General features: G+C 39.0%; 1 protein-coding gene across 18 annotated transcripts in view; it reads right to left on the bottom strand.

Moving 5' to 3' along the window:
• MAGI2 (membrane associated guanylate kinase, WW and PDZ domain containing 2) overlaps positions 1-25306 on the bottom strand; it is a 702271-nt gene that overhangs the window by 9312 nt on the left and 667653 nt on the right. For 14 of the 18 annotated variants that reach the window (XM_074538808.1, XM_074538796.1, XM_074538803.1 and 11 more), the window contains one exon: positions 14046-14184. In XM_074538808.1, the coding sequence (XP_074394909.1) occupies positions 14046-14184 (139 nt within the window). Of the gene's footprint in view, positions 1-8188; positions 8300-8521; positions 8559-14045; positions 14185-25306 lie in introns of all 18 variants that reach the window. The other 4 variants (XM_074538809.1, XM_074538812.1, XM_074538810.1 and 1 more) reach the window with 3 other exon arrangements.

The raw sequence follows: 25306 nt of genomic DNA, 5'->3' as shown, positions 1-25306 counted from the left end.
CAGCCACTGACCAATTCCAAGGCTGAGAAGCACAGCTCTACATCCTGCTTGGCTCAGCTCCTAGTGCCATTGATACACTACTTCTTTTCATGTTCCTGGTCATTACTGATGAGCAAATATTTAGTTCCTTTGGGTTCAGTATATCCATCTTCCATTGTATACTTTACTTAGATATTAAATGGAAGATGCCCTAAATATTTTTGCAGCAGACTCAGTGTTTATGAAGTTCTTGCAAGGGCCATTTAATGAGACTTTGAATGATTTCATCCCAGGTAAAATTCACTTTCATCACCTTTTCTGTCCTCTGCTTAGAGGTTTGTTAGAGAAATGCTTTCATGTTCCAAGACCTAATTTTAGAATTATTGCAACACTTCAGAAAGAGCAGATTGTTAGTTATGCTTGGAAGACCAAATCTACAGAAGCTCAGGAGATGATCTTACTTGGTATTGGAGCTAAGGGAACAGACAGAAAGGGAAAATTTAAACTTCAGTAAGAGAGGGGAAAACTATATTGCAAGGAAAAAAGTTTAAAAATTCTTTAGAAAATGCTGCATGTTTTCTTGAAACAGGAAAGCCACATACATTGATTTGTGTGGGCTTTAGTCTGTAGCAAGCACTATGTATGAAATCACTTTTCAATTTGTTATGTAATTTAGTCTTTAAATATGATTAACCAAGAAACATGGGAAGCAACTGATCTGACTTGGAGGGTTCCTGTTATTATTCTGCACTGGTTTTGATCCTACATTATTATACCCAGGGCATCATCAGTAAATCCCTTTCCTTGAGTCAGTTCTTTAATTATGGCACTGTTTCACCAGCATTTTACTGTTCTTACCACTTGAGATAATAATTTAATTGCCTCACAGAGTCAGAGAGAGAGGTGTCTCAAAAGACCTCTGGAAATAGATGCCTGCTCTTCTGTTGAACACGTACACAACCAAAGGAGGGGAGTTCCTTATGGAAACCCTTTTGGGGGCTGTGGATCAAAGCTGAGTGGATGAACACAGAGATCTACACCCATCACCCCACACCAGGTCCTTTTTAGAAAACACAGGCCACTCAAGAAAGGGGCCTGAGACCTTTCAGGCTGGCACAGGAGATAACTAATGAATTCAGAAACACTCAGACTTTCTGCCATGGAGAGCAGGTGGCCTGGATTGTCTTGGATATCTTGGGGTGGGGTGCTGCTTTAGCCCTTTCCTGGTTACTCTGCCATTGCTCACCCCTTAAACATAAATCACATCCATAAACAATTCATTGCAACTTTGTAGTAGTGCCTAAGCTCTGCATCCTTTGGCTCTCTCCAACATCCCTCACACCTTACAACAGGGTTGAGACTTTGACACTGCCTTTACAATAGCAAGAATAAAAAAGGATCGTTTTTCTGTGCAGAAAAAAGCTATCCAAAGCACAGGATGGGAGAGGGGAAAAAATAAGGAGCCACACCTACGAGCAGGTTGTATTTCAGGAACAGGTAAATTAATGTGGTAAATCAGTTTACTAATTTACTGTAATAGTCTTCTGGCTGTGAATCTTAAGGCCAGATGTTATGGGTACACAGTTTACTTCTCATTCCAAGACTCAATTTAGTTTATTCTATAGACATGATTCTAATAAACAGTCCTATCAACTAAATATTTAAAGCATCGTGATCACCAATTAGAGTTAACTTAGTGTGAGAGACTGAAATGTTAATGGCTAATGACAAACAATTGTCCATTTCCAAAAGCAGCTGGTGCTTTGCTGAGGATGTGCAAGGTCACAGCCCAGGAGCCAAGCAGGTGTGCATTAACTTTTGTTTAGGGACAAGCTGGGTTTTGAGCCAGATAGGAGAAGAGGCTGATAAGAAGCAGATCCTGTTAGGTGGGATAATAGTTTTTATCATGTCAATGTCCTCCCTTACACAACTAGCTCAGCTGCAAAACCCCTCTGGGGAAGGTATCAGGACATTCACCTTATTCAGCCCTTCTGATGGGGCATAACTGGCTCAGCTACAATGACATGAGAGGTGGCTGTCATGTCTTAAAACCTTCCTTCCTTCCTTCCTTCCTTCCTTCCTTCCTTCCTTCCTTCCTTCCTTCCTTCCTTCCTTCCTTCCTTCCTTCCTTCCCTTATATATTTTCTTATTAATAATATGCTTCTATATTGTTATATTATTATATGCAATAATAACCAAAATGGCAACATACCTGCTTTCCATTTTAACCAAATAGTCCTAAAATAAACCATATACATATATATATTTATAAACACCAATCATGCAGTGTTCCTTCACTCTAATCCCCCCCCAAGGGATTTACTAACAAGAACTGCAGTTACCCTCTCCTCCAGGGACAGGTTGTAACCTTTGGTAAATTAGATTTTTCCTTGAATCAGCTTAATCCATCTGCATAAATGTTGCAGGATTACTAATACTGGAAGAGCCAAGTGAAGAGCAGCAGCCTGCATGGGGCTTTCACCCTCCACAGGAAGCTCCTCTCTGTGGTGTCAATATTTAATGTGTGGACAGCTTAAGTGCCAGTCTGAGTGATGCTGCTCTGACCACACATTGTTATTCAATAGTCCTCCAGGTGGTTTGGTGCCCTTTTTGAAGTGCTGAGCATCTCACATATTTACCAGATCAGAACTACTCTGGCAATATTCAGCCTGTCAATAAAGAAGGTTTTATTTTTCCCTGTGTGGTCAGGCAGCAGAGTAGAACTGGAGAAACCTCAGCAGTTCTTTCCCAGAGCTATGCTGGAGCGGGAAAAACTACACTGGAAGTTACTGTATAATTAAAAAAAGATAATGACTTTCAAATTAGTTTTTATTAATAGAATTAAGCCACATTAAGTCATAAAAGGTGTTCATAAATATGTTAATAAAATGTGTGGTATTAATGAAAAACATTCTGCAGAGACTGAATAATTTAGGAGTTGGATATTACACACTTAATTAAAGTTAAATATTAAAATTATGAATTATCACAGCTAAAATGGGTGTTAACAGTAGGCATCACATTCAGTCAGGTCAACAAATAGCTGTTATTATTAAAAGCATGTAGATAATAAATAAAATTTACTTAATAAGTGAGGAGCACTTTGACTGTGTATGAAATGCTCCTAGAAAGTTGTTGCTGGTAGGCACTGAGGTTTTCAGTCAGTGAGAGCAGGATCTTAAGCAAAACACTTGGTTTGAACTCAGTCCCAAAGCTCATGAATAAGTGGTCCTGCTCTGCTCAGGGTAGAAGCTGCAGAAGCTGTTCAGTGTCTCTTCAGCAAACTCCTCAGCCTGGGGGTTATTAGGCAATGAGGGTGCAGAGCTGACTCTGGGACCACACCTGCTGTCAGGGCTGTTGTAGTATCTGATATCTTTGGAATGCTGAGACAAATTTATCTGAAAACTCTATGATGAGATGGAAGTGTATGAAAAAATTAATTTTACACTGTAATATTCAGCTCCTAATAAGTAAACACAGGCTACATGTTGTTAGAAAATCCAGATGTTCAAAATTCTGGGTTGCACATCTGTGTTGCTCTTCCTCAACAAAATTCAACACTCTCTAGTAGTGTTTGTTAAGCACTGGTTGGAGAGTCACAGTTACCTCATATTGTTAAAGTAAAAAAAATGCACATTTTATTTTCTGTTTGTTTTTTTTTTTTTTTTTTTTTCCCCAAGATAGGAATAAGGAGCTCTAAGAAATCTGGCAGAAGCCATGACCTCTGCCTACCTTTCCCTGTGTTTGGGCCACAAAGCATCAGCCAGGAGCTGCACCATGGGATGGTGGAGTGAGGACAGAGAAGGCATCTGCCAGTCCCTCTATGGACAGAGCTTGCCTTTGCCTCCGTAATGCTTGAATAACAATTCTTTGTGTCACTCTCTGTGTGAGCACTTAGACTCATCATATTTCTGATGTCGGTGAGGAGAGACCATGAGGAGCCTTGTTAGCTTAATTTAGTCCTGAACATCACAGAGTCAGGCCACTGGCAAGGTTCTTTGACACAAGACACAGGAATATTCCTGTTGCCTCCACAGGAGGAGAGGATTTCCTGGGATATTGCGCTGCAACAGCAGAGGACTGGACTTAGTCCTGTGGCAAACTGCAGAGACACAGGAAGTGTTACTGAATTCCTGTTTTACCTACTTGTCTGGATTACATGAGGACAGCAAAAACTGATGTGGAGACAGATGAATGGCTGTGTTCTCTCAGGTTCTCTATTTTGGGTACTGATTTCCAGTATTGTCAACTGGATGAAAATACAGGGAGCCATGAAAGTAAGTGTCACCGTGATATTTTCTGAAAAATCCCTTTGCCAGGATTTCTTCTCTTGGGAAGCTGAGAAGCCTCAGGGAAAAATGTAAATAATAATTATCTGATTGCTTCTCCTGTGTTTGGCTGCTTTGGAATGTGGTCTGGAGATTGTTTATCCAACAGATGCATGTTTGTGAATTGTTTTGATTTAATGACCAATCACCATCAGCTGTGTCAGACTCTAAGGAGTCTCTTATTAATCATTCTTGTTAAACCTTCTGTCTGTGTCCTTGTCTTTCTTTAGTATAGTTTTCGTATAGCATTCTTTAATATAATACAATATCATAAAATAATAAATCAGCCTTCTGAGAACATGGACCCAAATTCTCATCTCTCACCTCGTCCTGGGGACCTCACAAACACCACAAATAAGTGTTAGGAAAAGATTTGTGGGTGGAACTTTGCCCTTTGGGAAGTCTGCTAGCCAGTTTATGTGAACCAAACCCAGGATAATGTTTGTTCATCTGTTTTATTCACTGGAGTTTAGCTGTAATTATCTACACTTTACACCATATTAGTAAATCTACTCCAGAATGTTATATTAGAATAATGAAGCTTTAATTATAAGAGAACTTGCTGAACAACCTTATTAATAAATCTTTGCTCAGATATGGGGGGACACTGCCAATTTTGGTGTGGATTAGCAAGGTTCTGCTTTAGTAATAATCCTGAGTAGTCAACTAGGAATTTTAATCTTTAAAGTGCTTCTCAAGCATTAAATAATTAATCCCCATAACACTCCCATGAGATAGGTAAGTAAATATTACTATCCCTGTTATACAGATGGGGGAAGCCTGGGTTAGACTATTCAGCTAGACTGGTCTGAATCCACTGGGAGTGTAATTGCCAAAGCAATGTTTAGGATTCAGTGTTTTTGCATTTAAAAAGTGAGGTATTGCCTTCCTGGAAGCTCAAAGTCATTGCCAGAAAACTGAAAATGTTATCTCATGTGTCCCTCTTTCTTTCAAGACTGTGTTTTCTATTTCTATATCAAGGGATAAAGGTCTGCACATCTTTTGAAACAGAAATTTTATATAAGACAGAAATACCTATATGCACCCACTTATACATACACATCCACTGTTATTTAATAGAAGGATGTTCTACTTTTCTGCCAGCTGCTACATATTTATTAAATACTAAAGATATGTTTGTAAAGCAGGTTTTAATATTAATTTTTGCCCTTGAATAGTTTTATACCCATAGCAATAAAACATTCTAGAACCTTTGGGAGCCCCTATTCAAATTGCCTGATGGTTTTAGACCAATTTTATTAACCAGTATATTGGTTCATTTAGTTAGTCTTTTTTTTTTTTTTTTTTTTTTACACACCACAGGTTCCTGAAATTAAGTTGGTATTGCTAGAAATAAGAAGGTGGTATTGGAAATGCAGCAGGAATATGAATGAATGTTTGCAGTTCCACCAAGGTGGTCACAGGCAGAAAGGGCACTTTTCCAAAATGACTATTGATTTTTGCACTCACATCAGATAAATGATATATGAGGCAGTTCAAGTTTCAAATAACACCCAACCTCAGCTCTGGAGATTTATAAAATGAGCATTAAAAATGAGATGAACTGGATTATCTGATCAGTACTCTGAACAGATAGGAGTATCTGGCTTCAAAGTATAGGCCAAGGTGCTTTAGCCATTTATTAGAAAAATGTAAAAGCTTCAGACATTCTAATAGAACTAGAAAAATCAGTTTGTAGTGGACTGCAAACTGGCATCTTCTGAAGGATATAACTATATTCTATATTCAAACAATCACCCCACAGTATAAGCTCCCTATTTTTAATCTATTTTTTGCAAATATGAATGCAGTGGTCACTAGAAAGGGCCACCAAACCCGTGGTGCAGGAAGCACAGGCAGGTGCCACTGGATCTGCAGGAACCTTTCAAACCACCTGCATCCCCCACGTGCTGTGTCTAAATTCCAGTCAGGCTGCTGATCATCTTCCAGAAGTGATTATTTATACAAAAGGGAACAATTCCTTCATGTGAGATGAGGTCTTAGACTGCTCCATGAAGTTATGGTAGGGCCTCTCCTAAGGCACACTAGAATGGTCAATTTATCTGTTCTGCTTCAGGAATTTTAACTCCTTGCTCAGGGATCTAATGAATGGTAGCACAGCCACATTTTTGGTTGGGATAAGCCTCATCAAAATGGGCTCTTTAGGAAAATTCTTCCCCTCCAAACTCTTTCACTAGAAATACCTGAAATGGAAACATTTTATAACAAACATATTTTCATTTCACATGGCATTTTTTTTATCAAGCACTTTTTTATCAAGCACTTTTTTATCAAGCAAGTATTTCAGTTTTGGTGTTGACCAGAACTGAAGTAGTTCTGATTTTCTGGATACATTATACTGAGAAAAAAATTCTGTTGCAACATTTCCTGCCCAATAAATGAGAACCATTCACAGCTGGGTGACTGCAAAACTAACTTTAGCTATATTTATAGAGTATTTACGTTTCTACTTATTTCAGGAAAAATACTTATTTCCTGTGTATGTTTTTCTGTAGGAGGAAAAATAAAGATGATGCCCAGAAACTTGAGGGTATAAATATGTAGAATTTGTGTTTGAACTGCAGTTCATTGAGCTGAACACTGGGACTTGTGAAATGGCCTTAATGCCAGCCTGGATTTCTAACCTCTATCTAACCTCTCTATGTTCAGTTTAAAACTAAACAGAGGCAAGGTGAGAATACAAGGAATGGTGGAATTTACATTTCTCTATGATGCAGGAACTTTGCAGCTAGGAGGTCTCTGATGGTGACATACACACTTGAAATACATGGGAACATTTCCAAATAGCCTCTAGATGTGTCCAGCTCTGCAGCAGCAAAGCATATGGATGTGTCTGTGTTCAAAAAAAATCTTATTTATCAACACAGACTGGAAATAAACTCCAACTGGAATCACACTGGTTAGGTTACCTGGATCTGCATGCTCAAGACTGATAACTTAAACCCAGTTTAGTTTTGCTAGGGACAGAAATTCTGTGAGCATCACACTGGAGGAGCTGCTTGAAGCTCAAAGGCTGGAAGAACATCTCTGATATTGCTCCCTTTCTATTTCCAATCTGTCTGCTCCCATGTGTGAGACTGTTCTTGCAATTGCAGCAAATGTTCTGCACTGTGCAAAGTCAGCAGCAGGCAGAGCTGGATGCATCTGGACACTGCTCTTTGCTGTGATGACAGCAATCAATGGGAAAATAGAAAAAATAAGCTTTTCTTTTCCATTGCTTTCCAGGTATCATATCTGGGCCCTGACTCTGTATTACAAATTGGATGCATCTAAACAATCTGTGCAGTTGGATCTGATTCTCTGAAGAAAATTGCTGGAAATTGAGAGCAAAGACCTTTGTGTAAATTCAGCATAACCACAGGGTTTAATAAATGACTATTGCCTTACAGCACATTTCAAAATGTGTTCAATTTTACATTTGTTATTGCTTTAAGAGGCTGCATACAAATATTGTTTGAGATCAGCACCTAATTTCCACCTTCATTTTGTTAATATTTTTGCAAGCCAAGTGCCATAAAAATGAGGAAAATTACAGGTTAAACTCAGAAGTTCAAGATTTTCTACCTGAAAAGGCATATTCAGAAGATAAATTTTTGTCATGAGAAAAAAATGGAAATATAGCAGAACTATGCACTAGCAGCAGTATGACATGCAAAACTCATTATTTAGGATATTAAAAATACATTTGTAGAATGCATAGCTGCTGTGATGTCTTAGATAATCATTAATGAAAGAAAAGTTGAATACTTGTAGAAACTATTAAGTGAGCTAGCATGTAAGAAGCAGCTGGAAAATACTCTCTAAACAGTTGTGAGAAACAAATTTATTAGAAAGATAATACACATGCAGAGTTTACAAACCGTGTCTTTAGGGTGGCCCAATAAGTAGAAATATGGGGACCCATGCTTGTCACTTTTCATGCACATGGAGAGACTGGAAGGAACCATTCCTAAAGGAAGGGGAGGAACAGCCTAGGACCAATCATTAGAATTAACAGAACCAGTGACATACAGACATTTTTACTATTGTTAGAGCAGAGAATTCTTAGTAAGTTTAGAACAACTGAGAGAAAAGCTTATATGTAACAGGAAAGAAGTATTTCTGTAAAGCTAAGACAAACAGGCATGCTGTAAGTCTAAATATTAGTGGATTATTGAAACTACTGTACATATATATTGAGGACATAGATTCACCTGGTCTATGGATATGGAGTACATCTTGAGGTGCTTCCTGAAGGAGTCATAACAAATCAAAAGCAAAGGGTTTAATGCATTTAAGAACTGCGCCAATTTACTTGTATGAAAAATCCTTGTATTGGTATCAACTCTGACATTTTTGGGGATTTTTTTGCTGGGGTGGTGCTGAAGCAGGAGATGAGAGTTTCTTCAAAATTTCTTTTAAAATGACTTATTGCTAAATAACTTGTGGCTTTTATCTCTTAACCAGCAATTTGCATAAACTGACATTTTAATCTTCCTCCCTTAAACAGCCCCAAACTGAATCTAAACTCTAGTTCTGTAAAACACTTGTATGTAATGAACCCATGGGCTCTGTACACAATTTGGCACTGTGTGAAGAAACAGAGATTCCAAAAATACACAGTGCACCCCCAGGACATGTCTTCTAAGAAAGCCAAACAAAGCAGGGGAAGAGAGGGAAAGGCACCATCATTGTGCAGATCCATAAAGCACCAACCATCAGCTCACAATGCAGATTCCTTGTTCTCCAAACCTCAGTGATTACAGTTCCCACAGCTCTGTGTATCTGTTAGTGTCACATCACAGTGTGACCTAGAATGCTCAGGGCCAGATCCAGATGTCCAAGATAGGGCAATGGAAAAGTTTTCCAAAAGCTCAGTGTAAATGGGCTGGGGACTCTAAAATTTATAACTTCCCACAAGAGCTCTTAAGCAACTTAAACAAAGTGAAACTTAATAGAAACCTTATATCAAACCTGATTTTGTAGTCCTAGAAGTAGGAATGGAAACAAATTAGATTTTTTATTCATAGTTTAGATATTCCTTACAGGTGAAATTCAGTGTTTTTTTCTCCCTCTGCACTACCAGACAGAAAGAAACTGGGGCAGGGGCTTATTCCTTATTGGAGGGATGGAATCCACCTACAGGTGCTAACCTGCCTCAGCCTTCTCCACATTTACATTTCATTATAAGACTCATTGCTTTCAGGAACTTCTAGAAACTTACATATTTTAATGCACTGTGAGTAATAAAATCTCCAGTCAGGAAAGGCCAAGAGCAGTAAGCCAGAAAAAACAAGCTGCCAGGACTGCTGGGACTGAGAGTGAAACACCACAGGCTTTCCTATGGAACTTCCTCCAAAGACATCCAGAGGAAGGACTATGTTCCCACAAAAACTGGAGTTTTCTAGGGCTGATCAATCATTAGATGTAACTTGCTTCTTGCAGAACTCACAGCTGGAAAGAGACACTGATTTGTCAGCTTTACTTCCTCTTGAACATTACCATTTTGGGATTCTGTGGACAGCTTTCCTGCATTTTGCCTTTGAGGATGGTGCTCTGTCCCAGTGTTTGGCTCTGCATCTTCTCACGATGTTTCTACAGCTCTGGCTAAGGCCTGAAACATTTAACCATCTGTAATGAGGCTCCCACAGTGTAAACAGGCAGATTTTTAGAGCTGCTGCACACTCAGCAGCTCCTGCTGAAGTCAGTGACCCCTTAGGTAGGTGCACACATGGGAAATTAGGCAGCCACTTCAAGAAATGTCTTGATCCATCACTTCATTCAAATTGTTTTTAATGCTGGTGGGAGAAGCGCTCAGTTCTGCAGTGATGACTCTGGGTTTCGTGTCCTGTGACATGAATGAAACCTCACACTCTCTGCAGGCAGACTTCCCAGGCATTAGGTGCTTTTTGGGATCAGGACTCCCAGCACTACTTCTAGGCTTTCTTGCACATTAATATGATTTCTTGCTATGACTTGGTTCTCTGGAGCACTCAGCTGGCAGACTGTTTCCTATGAAACATGATGCTCATGCTCTTCGGGTTAGGATGAGCTGTGATAATTCACCTCCCATGGAAGCACAGCTCCTCTGGCTATCCTTATCCTCAGCAAACATGTTCTGAGATGCTGGGTGATAAAACACCTGTTTTCAACACTTCTTTTGTTGCAGCCTGCTGTAAAATCAGCTGTAGTTTTGGAGCATTAATCATATCTGAGCTCCTTGGCTTACATTCTGTGCCTGCTACAAGGGGATTGCTGCCTCTGGAATGGGCTGGGATCCCTGGCATTTGTTTTCAAGCAAAATCAGCAGCTGGAATGGAGGTAAATGATGCATTCACAGCACACTTTATTTCTTACCCTAGGTTTGAAGAGTGCTTCAGCTCAGCCAGAATTTTTCAAGATTGGAAATGGACAAATTTCCAGGCAGTATAAACTGACATAACTCATTCAGATTTACACTCTCTCAGCAGCTCATTCTTTGTTTCTTCACTAAGTGCTTTCTTCTTTTCAGTACACATCCTTTTCTTTCACAAATCACTTTCTTATTATTGATGAATTTTCCTTAACACTGCTTTTACAGATGTCAATCACAGAATCATTTAAACATTGACATTTTTTGCACATAAGTACATACCACCATATTTTGTACTAACAGAAACATTGCACTGGAGTTTAAAACACAAGGAAAATCAACAAATTGAAGGCTAAAGACAATAATGTGGCAGTCTTGGCTGGCTGGTTTGGGTAGCTCTAAAGAAGTTTTCTCCTTTTTAGTGCTGTGAATCAGTGTTGCTGCTGTTGGAAAGCACAGCATTACTAAACTTGGCTTAGGAAGTCCCTGACCATTTTGCCTGTCAGGGACTTGAGAGAGAATTTCCAGGAGAGGACCTTGGTACACTTGTGTTATCAGATTTATCCCTAGGCTTCTGCTGCACACCACCACTGCAGTCCCAACACCAGCTCTGTCCTCCAGCCTTGCATTTTCATACTCAACCAAGTCTTATTTCCTACTGATGCTCTCCACAGCTGGACTCTAATGAGTATAAGAAATGTTTCTTATATTGTAATTGCTTAAAATACCCTCTGATTATTTCAGTAAAAAGAGCTCCAATTAGTCTTGTTACAACTCAGCTGTGAAATTCTGGTTGAAGGAAGAGGGAGTTACTAAATATTGACTGTCTGCTGTCCTCAGGACCACTTTGTCCTCAAGCCTACAGTCACAATCTTCTCTGCATTCAGTTTTACATTTGCAAAAGATGTTTCTGGGGGTCTCTGACAGGTGTTCTTTGCATCATGATGACTTCACCTTGAAATGTGGCCTGCTTGAGACCTGGGCTCCCATTTTAATTGGTTCTGCTTGTTAATTTCTGTTTTTAACTTCCTAGGCAGGCTGCTGTTGGAATTTAAGTTCACCTTCTGTTTGTTCTTAGACTACTTCTCACACCTTTGGGAAATGACCTAGGGAGGACTTTCATTATCTCAGTTAATTTCAACAGGCATCTTCTCATTTTGCTTCCATTCCCCCTCCAGACTGGATACAATTCACAGATTAAGAACTGCAGATGTGCAGATGTTTTCCTTTGCTCTGATGCTTTCTGCAAGTTGTTTGTACACTATGAAGTAACTCCTGAACACTTTTACTCCTTTTTCAGTGCAGCAGGAAAAAGCCATTCAAGCTCAGCTATTTAGTTCTCCTCCTTTCTAAAGCTGTAATCTGGAGATGCAGTTTGAAAAATGGTCTGACTAAAAAGCATTTATTTGATGAATTTTCTTTGTAGCAAGGTTTATGTCTCAGTAATCTGCATTTTTAAACAACTAATGCTAAATATTCCAAATGCCTTCCCAAATGGCAAGCTTGGCTTTAAACAACACTGTGAACCTTGTTGATTTCTCTTAGCACTAAAAGCTGTGTCTCAATTTTTAGTGGTTTATATGCATTTTCTACTCATCATCTTCTGTGGACATTTTGGAAGATTTGTTTTCCTAAATCAATGATACTTACACTGAAGGTTTTTTTTGTATTTGTGTTTTGGGTTGTTTTAAAATAATATTTTAAAGTTTTTTAAAATATGTTTTTAACGGGAATAATGTACAATTTTATAAGGCTATATAAATAATGGAAATTTATTTTGGATTTAAGTGCCATTTGGAACTGGGACCTTAAGAAATTCAGATTTGGAATGGGTCTGAACTGCAGGTGATTCTTTGCTCATTGTAGCCTCTTGGGCCTACCTTAGAATGTTTTCTGAAGAAGCAGAGGACTGCTGGTGTAGGGTTCTGCTGTCTGAGAAGGATTACTGCCACTGCATCAGTCCTGACCATTTGTTTGTTCCATCATTAAAAATGATGCACCTCTCCCATAAAACAGTTTTGAGGGTGAATTTCTGTTTGAGGTCTCTCTGAAAGGATTGCACACTAGTTAAAATTAAATGTCTTAGTGTGATTTTATCAGAGCCCCTGGAAGCCATTTTGTCTTTGTTTCTACTCACCAAAAGTATAAATCACTAACTTTATTACCACATGGGTGGGCCAAGGCCCATCTTTTCTGCCTTTATTCAGAAGCCCTTGAAAGCTGTAAATAATGCAGCACACAGTGTCCTGAGTATTGGTTTAGCCATAGAATTAGCTCTTGTTTAGAGAAGAAAATAGTGCAATTACCTTGTGTATTGACAACTGGGAAAGGATTGACTTTGAGTGCAGCTGACTTTAACAGAGGTATTGAATTTATGTTGGCAACAAAGGCTCACCTGAACCTATAGTTAAGCCTAAGTATTTGAATTTTTATGTGACTGTAATTTCTGATTCTAATGGGAAGGCATTCTGGAACTTTAAAAGGAAAAGTAAAAAAGTTTAATAGAGTTTTGAACCTCATAGCATAAAGAAGATAAGGACTTTTCATTAAAAAGTAGCCCTTTTCCTGAGAGATTTTAGGCCCAGGGGTGCACATCATAGAACTTATGAAAATACATGAAATTGTTATACCATACTATACAGTAAGCCCTGATTTCAGTTTGTTTTTTTTTTTTTTTTAATCTCTTCATATTTGAAATTACCTTTGGATAATTTCTTTTTAATTTTTGTCATTTCAGTTATGAAATAAGGTTTCTATATTGTCTAAATGACTCATACTTTTTGAAATATTTAAAAAGTCCCAGAAATCTCTCTGAAGCAAAATATAAGAAGAATGGATCCTGTTTTCCCACCACAATGAGCAAAATCTCATGTTTTAAATTAATAACTGACTTCTAATTGATCATGCATGTATTTTGTCAGAGAGAATACAATGGGTGAAGTTGTCAAAGAAAGGAGTACATTCTTGACAATGCTTAGAGCTCCAACCTGAGCCACTCAATTGCATGGCAACAAGATCATCTGCTGTGACTCAAAATGTGCAGAGAAGTACCAATAAGGAAGAAATTCCAATAAAGGAAGAAAAGGAGAGTTTATGGGCAAATCAGCAACTCCCAGCACACTCAGAGATGTCCCCTAGGAGGTTTGTAGTGCTTCCTCCAATGCACATCTTAGAAGCCACTGCCTGTGTTGGGAGGGCAGCAGATGACATCGATGTACACACATGTGAGTAAATCCACCCCATCACAGGTAAGCACTTAAGGCAATACTTAATGTGCTCCAGGAAATTACAATATATAAATATCTGCAATTGTTACTTAATTCAGAAACATTTTAGTTAATTTGTATAGAGTCATGCACATATAAAATATAAAGATGAAAACCCACCATATTCTGGGACCTGGCCTGTCCCACGTTTCAACAGCAGTCGCACTCTCCTGCCACCAGACTTGATTAGCTCTATTGCTCTGGCATGTGTCATGTCCCTTGTGCTTTCTCCATTGATTTCAATTATTTGATCTCCTACCTGTCAGGTAAGAAGAATATTGAGTCAGACAGAATTGCAGTAAAATGAGTGTTTCAGGAAGAGACATATTCAATGGATCACAGGTTACTTGAATGACAGACAGACACATGAAGGAAAATTTGTTCCTGTCTATCTGAGGAATATTACTGGCAGATCAAATAACCTCCAAAGTGGGTTCTGAATATGGTATATCAAATGCTGCTTGTCTTCTGCTGAAATCAGTGCAATGCCTTTGTAACTTGCTCACATCTTCTGCACATAAGAGGCTTTGTTGAATTGCTTGACGTGGTGGAATCACTGGAACATTATCCCTGCTGCTCTGTAACATGCAGTGTTGGGTGAGCCTGAGAAGAACTTTGTTGCACTTGCTGTTTTCATAGAGAAAAGAGAGGTTCAAAGCACAAACAGAAATTTCCATCATTTGAATTTCCAAACCTCGGTAGTAAAGTTTCACACCGAATTAAGAGTCGTTATGCAGCACACTGTTAAACAAAGAAAGGTTAGTGCTATGACACAGGACAAGCAGGTTTGCTGGGGTTCAAAGAGCAGGCTTTGAACTATTTACCACAGGAGCTTATTGCTGGGAGTAAGCACAGCCTGTGGCTGAACTGTCTAGTTAGAGCAGCTGACTCCAGGGTTCTGATTATGGATTTCTGCCACTCATCTCCTGGCCAGATTTCCAGTTAGAGTTGGCTTCATCATTATTTTTCTGCTCTATTTCTACAGCAGTTAAATGTGGCACTGATGTCTGCACATCCCATCCACCCCAGCTTGCTTGGCTTTGCCTCCAGCCTGCATGTTTTGGTTTTGGCTGGCTCTCCATGCTGGAAGCCGTCTCCTTCAGCAGGGGAGCGGTTGCTTTCTGCTGTGCCTGGTCAGCACAGCTCAGAGCAGTGTAGGGAGCAGCACTGCACATCCTGCTGTGCTGTGAGATCCCTTGGAGAGAGCCTGGAGCCAGCACACAGAGAGGTGACACCTGAGCCTCCTGTGAGCAGCACCACAGCTTTGGGATCTGTGCCTTGCAGAAGCCTCCCAGCCCCCTTGGAAGGGCAGCCTGAGTGAACCCAGGAGCAGGGATGATCTCCAGGGGCTGGTGGAGGGGCAGGTCCAGGTGATGGCAGCCAAGAGCAGGGCAGGAGGGTCCCAGTGAGTGGGTCAGCACACTCATCTGTCAGTGCCAGAGGAACACATTTGTTCAGCAGGATCTTACCTGCCTCACTGTGCACACACAGCTTCCTCACAGGGTTTCCACCACACTAAAACAACAATCCCTACACATGCTGGGCAAGAGATTGTGACAGTGTTCGCAGGGGTCTTAGGCTGAGGGAAGAGATGAGGATCTGACTCCGTGTTTCAGAAGGCTTGATTTATTACTTTATGATATATATTATATGAAAACTATACTAAAAGAATAGAAGAAAGGATTTCATCAGAAGGCTAGATAAGAATAGAAAAAGAAAGAATGATAACAAAAGCTTGTGTCTTGGACAGAGAGTCCAAGACAGCTGGACTGTGATTGGCCATTAATTAGAAATAATCAACATAGACCAATCAAAGATGCACCTGTTGCATTCCACAGCAGCAGATAATCATTGCTTGCATTTTGTTCCTGAGGCCTCTCAGCTTCTCAGGAGAAAAAATCCTAAGGAAAGGATTTTTCATAAAATGTGTCTGTGACAAGAGATGATACAGACTTCAAGGTGACACACACTTTCTTTCCCTCTTACAAGACTGTCTTAACAAAACCAGCTCTTAGCTGGCCTTGGACATTGAAATATCTTCTATTTTGAATGCTTTCTTTGCTACAGTTGTACTTCTGTCAGCTCAAAGTCTAATCCTTCAGAGGTTTTCCTTCTTTCCTGAGTTTGAAATATAATATTTACCAAATAAATGTGCACAATATGAAATGTCAATACAACCCGTAGCATCAAAGAAAACTAGAAAGGATGTCAAGAAGTTATCTAGTGCTTTTGTTCAGAGACAGAAAGAATGCTAATAGAAGTACTATGACAGTGTTTCTCAATAGGAATTCATAGATTTCATATTTGTCAATAGGAGCTCCATCATCCCAGGATCCTGTATTCAATCTATGCTGATACTTTGTGTAACTGAAAGGCCAATGATCCAAATAAAACCTATCAGCTTTGCTATTACACTTTGTAAATGCTGCTATATTAACAGTGGCAGGGAAAAAAATCAGAATTATTTTGTGCAGGATTATTTTTGCAGTGCAAATTTCTTCCTCAGTTGATTTTCTCTCTAAAAAAAATTCATTTGGTTGTACCAAGCTGTGCAAAATTTAAAATATTTCTGGCAGCCTTCAGGCCACACTGAGACACAACACAGATGCTCTCAGGATCATGGTGAGATCTCCCCCAGGCCAGGCCATACAGGGCTCTCTGCATCCCCCAGACTTTTGGAGAATGCTGTTGGTTCACACTCTTGGAGCAAAAAGAGAAAAATCTGTGTTACCACTCCTGTAACACAGACAGAAAATGGATTTGTAGCATCCCCTCAAGGATATTAGTCAGGCCAAATATAGAAAAAAATCCAATGATTTTGGGAAAACCTGTTTCTAAATATCATGAAACAATTAAACCCCATAGATGTCCTGTAAAAGTAAAGTCAGATATTCAGAATGCTTGAGGATAATTCTTCTTTTTTTTTTTGTGGAACATTGCCTGGGTAGACCATATTTTGCAGAAGGTATTTAAAATGTTTTTATTAGCATGTCTTGAAATAAGTGCCAGATTAGATCAAATAAAAGAGGTGTTTTTAACACTCCTTGATGAATAGCTTTTAAAATTAGTACTGAAAGCTGCTTGGGAATGTGCAGTCCTGCAAATAAAATCCTCTGCACTCCAGAGCAGACAGACAGAAAGATTTTAATACAGTTTAATATGTAAAAAGGTTAAGTTAATGTCACATTTTTCCCTTGCTGTTTGCCTTCCTTCTGTTTTCACTGGTCACTATGCAGGAACTATCTTGTATTAATGTAACCTTTTCTGTATTTCTGTGAATTCACAATTTTTCTCTCTGTAGGCAGCACGTGGCTCATTTGGTATTTTCTTTCATTATAAAATATTGTAGTTGATTTGATATTTCCTTTTCTTCTGAAATATTATGTGCAAATAACCTGAGAAAGCTTAAAAACAGGCTAGCAGCTTGATTATGTGACTGAAGGAGGGGACAGAAACAGGATGGCAAAAATGAGGTGCTCTGAAATCTACATCAGAAAGGGTGAGACCAGAGCTATAATGAATAGTTGCAGGAGCAGTGGGTTAATTGTGCTCCTTGCTTTTGTGTCTTGTGGCTGACTGATGTGCAGCTGAATTATTCTGCCTTTGCAGCACAAGCCCAGCTTTGATTAGATGAGAAAACAGCAAGGAAAAGTTGTCAACACTCTTACCTTGAGAAAAGCTTCAATAAGACTTTGCACTCATGTTTGGAAATTCATACAAAAGAGAAAACCTTGGCTGAGGAGATGTTCCCCATGTGTCAATAAGAAACAATTCTTGGTTTTTCTCCTGCAGTTAAACCTTGATAATCTTCTCTTCCTTTCCCTCCATGATGTAGATTTTCTTATGGCTCATATGGGACAAAACCCTGCTGTATGGGCTCTCCTTGTCCAGGCATTCAAATATGCTTTCTCCCTCAACTTTTCTATTCTGGAATAAATTTTTATATTTGTGGAGTTATTTCTGTCTTTTCTAAATCCAATGACTTTTAAAGAGGATATTAGATATATCCACATATTGGAGAAACACCTAGGTGAGGCCAGAGGTGATTTGAAAAACAAAATCATGTCTGTTGCATGGGATCCTCATTTCTGTTTTTAGGATCAAAAGATGATTCCTGTAGTTTATACCACAGAGCATTTCTCTACACTTCTCCTCTGGATCCTTCCATGTCTGTTCACAGTGCCCAAACTGAAGATATTATGAAAGTGGGAAGGTAGGTAGAACAGATCAAAATGAAAACATTCTTTCCACATTTACTAATCATGTTCACAGAACAAATTCTTTGCCTTTTTGTAACACATCAGATTTGCAACCCGTGGTCAGTTTGGATTCTGAGCAGTTATCTCACATTTATCATTGTGCATCTGATTTCTCTGCCCTAAACTGAGTACTGTGCACCTCTGTGAATTTTGTCAGATTGACTGCTTTAGTACAAAATTTTTATTTTGAAACTGTCTGTTTCTCAAAGTCTTTTTAAACTCCCTGTGAATAGTGACATACTGGCATCAGCAAATTCTATTTTATTTTTTATCAGTAGATCTTCAATTAATAATGGAATATTGAACTGAGTTGGTTTCATCCCAGACACCTCAGAACTACATTTGTAATTACTATTAAGGAGCAAATCATTCAGAGCAACCTTTGAGAGGAATTACTGACAGTAACCTCGTTAAAAGGGATTCCACCTAGGGCCTCTACCTTTAAATGTGAATTTCATAGAAGGTAGTGTTAAAAGGTGAAAGGAAGATTGTACATTCTCCTCCCCCTTTTTCCTTTTCTTATTTAGAAATAAGAATGAAAATCAGACATAAGAAAGGAAAATTAAACTGGTGTGACAAGATTTGCTTTCCACAATTCACATGCCAGTGAACTTTCTCAACTTTTTGGTAACTTGTCACAGATTGTTTCTGAGCACAAAACTTAAAGGAATTTTTTTTATTTGGCTTTAAAAATAGGGTAATTGTTTTGCTTTCTCTGGTCGAACTCTCTTGTCCTCCATGAATTCTTGGACATAATTACTAATAGTCTATAAATTTACTTGCCTTAGTCATTGAGCATACATGAACATCAGCAGGTTCTGCAAACTTGAATCTAAGTCTGCTTTAAGCAGTTTTCTCTTTATTCTGATTTATACTAATTTCTTTGCTGATGTTTTTGTGAACATCTCAATGGAGACTAATACAAAGAACACACTGAATATTTCAGCCATCTCCACATTCTCATCAGGCAGTAGACCTCTTTTTTTCCAGTTCTTGATGTTTCTCTAAACATAGGACACATGTACCCTTTCCCGGTCCCAACAGGCAAGCCCTGCATGTGGGACACTCCCCAGGCTGGCATCAGCTCTGCTTTTTAACCTTCCTGGAGGTCTTCAGCAAAGACTACAAAGCAGGAGTGATTTACCTCTGTGTCCTCCAGATGTTCTCAGCAGATGAAGGATGAAGGGTGTTGGCAAGACAGCCTGGGAAGTTTGCCTGGCTGCTGTCCAAGCTGAATTTATTCTGAAGAAATTCATGTTCTTTGCAGCTATGAATCTGGAAATTTTATTCACATTGGCTTTGTGTTGTATTTTTCTTCCTGAAGAATATGACCCTTGCTGCGTTTCCATGTTTGGGATAAATACCTACCCAAGCCCACTGGTTCTCCTCCTAACCCAATGCCACTTGGTAAGCAGAACGCTCCTCTATTATATTCTTACAATGTGCAAGCACAAAGTAAACACTGAATGCTTCAACCCCTTAATACTTTGAAATCTGAATATTAATGATTTAAATGCAATCATGAAAGTAGTTTGTGTGTATGGAAAGTGTTTCTTTACAAAATCTGCTTCAGTTCAAGTTAATTCAGATGCTCCATCCATGTGTAAGAACAACTGAGCTATAAAATTGGGCAACATGTTTTCTGGCAATAATGGGAAGATAATATTCCTAAGGAATGTTTAAGTAACATCACTATTGATAGGTTAATTAGAAAGAAAATTGTAAAGCTTCTCCAAATCATTAGAATAAAGTGCCTTAAGTACATGTGGGTTTATCTGCAGAGCCTTTGTTTGGCTCTGGCCATATTTTAAAGCAATTATTACTGGTCTTGTTAAAAAAAGCCAACCACACACACAAACAGGGTTTCAGAAACAGAGTGAACCAGAAGGGAAACACATATAGCTTTAATGCAGTAAAGAGGTTTTTCCTTGCTTGAGTGTTCTTTTAAACCAGGGATGAGAGCCTTGTGTACGTTTGCCGCTGTTGGTGCGTAAGGAACAGTCTCCAAGCAGGTGTATGGTTCCCAGCTGCATGAAATTAAATTAATTGTGTATGCACATTTTCAGTCTATGTTAAACCTAATGATAAAAGCAGCCTCAAATGATTTGTGTGGAGGGCATTGCTATCTGTCATTTTATTAATGCATTTTATAATTAAACCTCAGGAAAGAGACAAATCACATTTAATTATTTTTATGTGGGCATTCTATTTTTATAACTGAAACAATTTTACATGTTATTTGTTGAGGTTGTTATTGTCCATTCCAAAGGCTGAAAAATTCTCAGTACTTGGAGACCAAAAGGCAATTCCAGAGTATTTATTTTGGTGAATTTCCAAGTACTGTCAAGCTCAAGTATCATTGCCTGGAGTTAGGTACAGGCTGGATATGTGCTGAGCAAATCTCCTCACAGCAGAGAATGGAAATCTCAGGTATAACACACAGCCTGAGCAAAGCTGTGGGCTTTTGGTAATCTTGGACTCCCTCCAGTGCATTTTAGGTATGTGAGCTAGGATATCTCAGCAGAAGACATGGTATTTCCCTTTGGGAGAATTACAATAACATGTCCCATGCTAGTTTTGAACCAACCACATAAAAGTTTGAAGTGAAAAAGTCTTTTTTTTCTGTGGCCAACCATCTATTTAAGCAACTGCAGCTTCTTACTCCTGGAAATGCCAGGCCCTTTGTTCCCACAGAGAGATGATCTTGACTCCTGCCCAAAAGAAGGGGGAGAGAGGGGCCATAGGACATAGTGCGGAACAAGAAAAGGCCTTCCCACCACTCCTCAGCAGGAGCTCCAGCTTTTTTCTTTTTACTTTTTCACCTTTTCCTGAGAGATAGAAATGGTAGTGCTGTTTGGGAAAGAGATCTTGGAAAGAGGACAATGTACGTGCCTGATTGTTTGCAGAGTGAGGAGTGCAAGAGGGAAAAATGGAGTTTTCAGTCATGAGGGCTGAAAAGACAGCAAAGTGGTACTACATTTGGTACTACATTCTGGTACTACAGTACGCTTGATGCCTTTCACAACATTGCTGCAAAATAATCCATGTATATGTGAAATAAAGCTGCCAAAGATATAAGGTAAATGCATTGTCCTACTGTATTTGATACACTATTACTTTTTTAAAACAGAGATAGGATAACTCATTGCAGCACAATGTAATATTAATAACATCTACTTCACCATTAAAATCAGGGATAGGAACCAATAGAGACTATGAAAAGGAAGAAGAAAATTTTCTGGCATCTTCTTGATGGTCTCAGGTAGTTCTTATCAGGCAAAAACAAAGCAACTTCAAGGTCTGACAAGCTGATTTTACAGATCCTACAGAGAAACCTGAGAATGGAGATTGCTTCATCCAAAGCTGCATCCACACAGCAAAACAGAAAAGAACATAAACTCCAACAAGATAAAGATGAAACCACAAAAAGATTTTGAGGAGGAAAAATGCTGAAATGTGAGATCTAAGAAGATGTTTCCAAGCACACCATAGGCATGGAGTCTGTCAGATCTCAAAAGATAGTTTGGGCACAAGGTAGAAAAGACTGCAGAAAACAGATTCATTCTTTTCATCAATTTTCACTGAAGAGGAGGGCAGCAAAACTCCTGCAGAGGGTCTGCTCACTGCAGGGTTTAGTGAAGAACTGACCCAACAGAAGGGTCTGTGGCAAGTATGTTATAGCAGACTGATGAAATGGATAGTGAGACACCACCAGACACAGATGACTTTTATCCTCAGTTCTAAAGGAATTTGGATATGAAGCTGTTCTACTAGTAGCTATAGGATATAATCTACTGCCTAAATCAGTAAATTGCTGAATTTCAAAGGAATGGGAAGTGGCAAGTGTGACACCAGTCTTTAGGAACGGTCTTGGAAAGTAACCAAGCGAGTCTCCCGTTCAATTGAGCAGATGGAAGGAAGCAATAAGGATGGTGAGGCTTAGCTGGCACATGGATAATGATGATTTAGTGGGAAAGGGTCAGTGTGGCTATTGTAGAGGGAAGCCATTCCTCACAGATCTATTGCAGGTCACTGGAGCTCTCAATGACTATATAGATTAATGTGATCTGGTTAGTATACTGACATTTTCAGAAAGCTTTTAATAGTAAAGTCTTCAATAGAGGCTCTGCTGTGGGATGAAAAAGAATAGGTTCTTCTAAGCAGGAGATTAAATTCTAGGAAAAAATGCTTTAAATAAGTGGTCAATTTTCACAATCAAAAGACTTTATCACAGTGATTATTCTGCCAGCATACTTGCAAATGGTGCGGGGAAGAGGTGATAGGATTTGCAGACAGCACATTACCATGCAGTATTCTTATATCTAAACTTAAAAGCTCTAAAAAAAGATGGCACAATCCTGTGTGCTAAAGCAGCACATGAAATCCAGTGGTGCTGAGGGCCATGCAGCAAGTACAGTACATGTGGAAAACTACATAGTCCATCACCCTGAATCAGCCATCACTCCTGAAAACACAGATACTGCTGTCCTTGTGCTCAGCTCACTAAGCTGAAAATGTCAGCACAGCCAAAAACCCAAACAGAATACCAGCTGCTAGGGGGAAAGTGGAGAATAAAGGAGAAGCCATCACTGTGTCGTTTAGGAGCACCAATATCCTGAAAACTGCAAATTGTTCTGGTGCTTCCATCTCCAAATGAATGTGATACACTGAGAAATGACTTGGAGGAGGCCATTGAGGCTGGTCAGGGGTAAACAACAGCTCCCTTTTGATGCAAGGTGAAATAGACTGATCAGGTTCAGAACATGATATAGATCAATAGAGTAAAGAAAGATATGCAGAATGATGAAGTAAGGTTATTATATTGTAACTACAAACAAACAAAGGAGGTTTTTTCCAAACAATGCAGGCACTTTGACTTGGAATCCATTGATACATTATATCTGGAATGTCAAAAGCATGAATACATTCAAATAAGTGTTTAAAAATAGTCCTGAGTCCTAGCATAGAAAAATATATAAACCCCTGACTGACAGCATCCTGGATGTTATATGCAGTGAAGAATCATTTCATTCTTGTCCTACATTCCTTTTCTAAGCATCCTCTACTTGTCCTTGTTGGAATGAGGATACTAGGCTGGGGCCATAGCAATGGGCCTCGTATCTTTCATTTTACCCTTAGAGATGACCTCTCCCAGTTTCCACTTGTTGTGATTTGGGAAAACACAGAAGAGAAGTTGATGCCCATGTCACTCCTGTTGCTGGAAAAATTATTTAATTATCAGAGCAGCATCATGTGGTGTGCTCATTTGTTTTCTAACACTTTATTCTTAATTTTTAAGTTAGGGTTAATTAATTTTTAAGACCTGAAAACCTTCATAAATATTCCATAAACCCCAGATTTAAATAAGATGCCTGCCTGCCAACTAAGTATCTTAGTCTTAAAATTTAATACCTCACTATTTTTATCACAATTATTAACTGGTATTTTTTTCACAGCTGGCTTGAAAGATTTTGCTACTAGGCATAGAGTTAGAAGGATGTTTTGAATGTGCCAAACTGGATACATTTTTCTAAGAAGGATTTTAATTAAGTGTGTGAGAGGAATACTCCTATCTTTACCTTTCTGCAAACAAATTCTTAAAAATACACACAGATTTTTGGAGAAATGCTGAATAATAGTTCACCTATAGTTAATTTACTCTTGATTTATTAAGCTTTTATACTGTCAAAATATATTCAGGATCCTCGAGGGCCTCAGTTTGCATTTCTTTGTTGTAAAGACAGCAGAATTTTGATCAGCTTTATGTCTGCATGTCAATATATTCTTCTTTGAGTTCTGCCAATTACACAAACCCAGCACTGAGCTCCTCTTGCCACAGGCTGGCATCCAGCTCATGTGCTTGAGTATCCCAGCTGAATTCCCTGAGTTCAGATCAATCACACCTAGTCTCTCCACAAGTGAGGTTGGACAGTGATGTATGTAGTAGGGAATTGGAGTGTGAGTTAGATTACCCCAAAGGGACATGCAGTTTGGTGGGGAAGCATAGCTAACATCTTCCTGTACTGTTCAGGTGGATCACAAATCACAGAATAAATGGATGGGCCTAAGAATATCTTTGTCTTTTTGTTCCATTAAATGACAGTGTTGACATTCACTGAATGCTTATTATGAAGGTAAGATTTATATTACTGCATAAAGTAAGCCAGGTATGCTGCAGGTTTTAAGAGTAAGTGCTACTTATGTAGAAAAGATGGGCTGCTTAACTGGCATGAATCACACGGGGGGCATTTGTCTTCCAGACGTGTGCACAAAACCTTAGCCAAGCTGCTGCTGGTGGAGCACTCTGTTTTCCTGGGGTGTACTTCTGCCCCTGATGTGTGGGATTATTCTAAATATTAGTATTATATATATATTCCAAATTTTTAGTGGGGTTTCTGAGAGCCTTCTCAAGCCCTCACTCACGTCAAGGGCTCAGCAGCTGAGTCCCTGCTGTGCCAGCACACCATGTGGAGAAGACTTTCTGGCACTTAGGACCTATCACTGCTCCTCCTACCTTTGTGCTTGCTGTGATTAGAGTAAACTTGCAAAGAGGCTTCCCAGCAGCAATATCCACTTTCCTCCAATATTCTGAACATAAGACTTCACTGCTTTTTAGCACCTGGAGAACCTGAGGATTTTCATGAGTCACTCAGCAGTATGTCAGTCCTGTTCTTTGTTTTCAATATAAAATAGGATTCATTAGTATGCTATATTAGAAATTAAAGATTAAACTGTTAAGTCCTTTATTCATTTTTGAATGCTGGCATTGCCTTAAATGTTTGTAAAAACTCATGACTGATCAAGCTATTCCTTCATTCTTCCTGTTTCCTTGCTGCAGCTTTCTTGATTGGACAAAGAAATGTCTGTATCTGTCCCCTACTCTCTTTACTGTGTGACAAATGTTTCTCTCTATTTTTAATGTTTTTTGCTCTAATCACTCTCAAGCTGAGCTGAGCTACTTCTTGCTAACTGTTCTTGCTGATTGCAACCTTATGTGTTTTCCACTGCAGACTGTAGGAAATCATCCTTTAATGTGGGGCCAATCACTGATGGAGCTTCCCAAATAGATGCTCTGCTCTTCATTAACAAGAAATCTCAGAGAGGCTCTACACAAGTGAGGAG

The sequence above is a fragment of the Zonotrichia albicollis genome, chromosome 4, assembly GCF_047830755.1.
Source record: "Zonotrichia albicollis isolate bZonAlb1 chromosome 4, bZonAlb1.hap1, whole genome shotgun sequence".
NCBI lineage: Eukaryota > Metazoa > Chordata > Aves > Passeriformes > Passerellidae > Zonotrichia > Zonotrichia albicollis.
The sequence above is the reverse complement of the archived record's forward strand: the minus strand, read 5'-3'. Positions and strand labels throughout refer to the sequence as shown.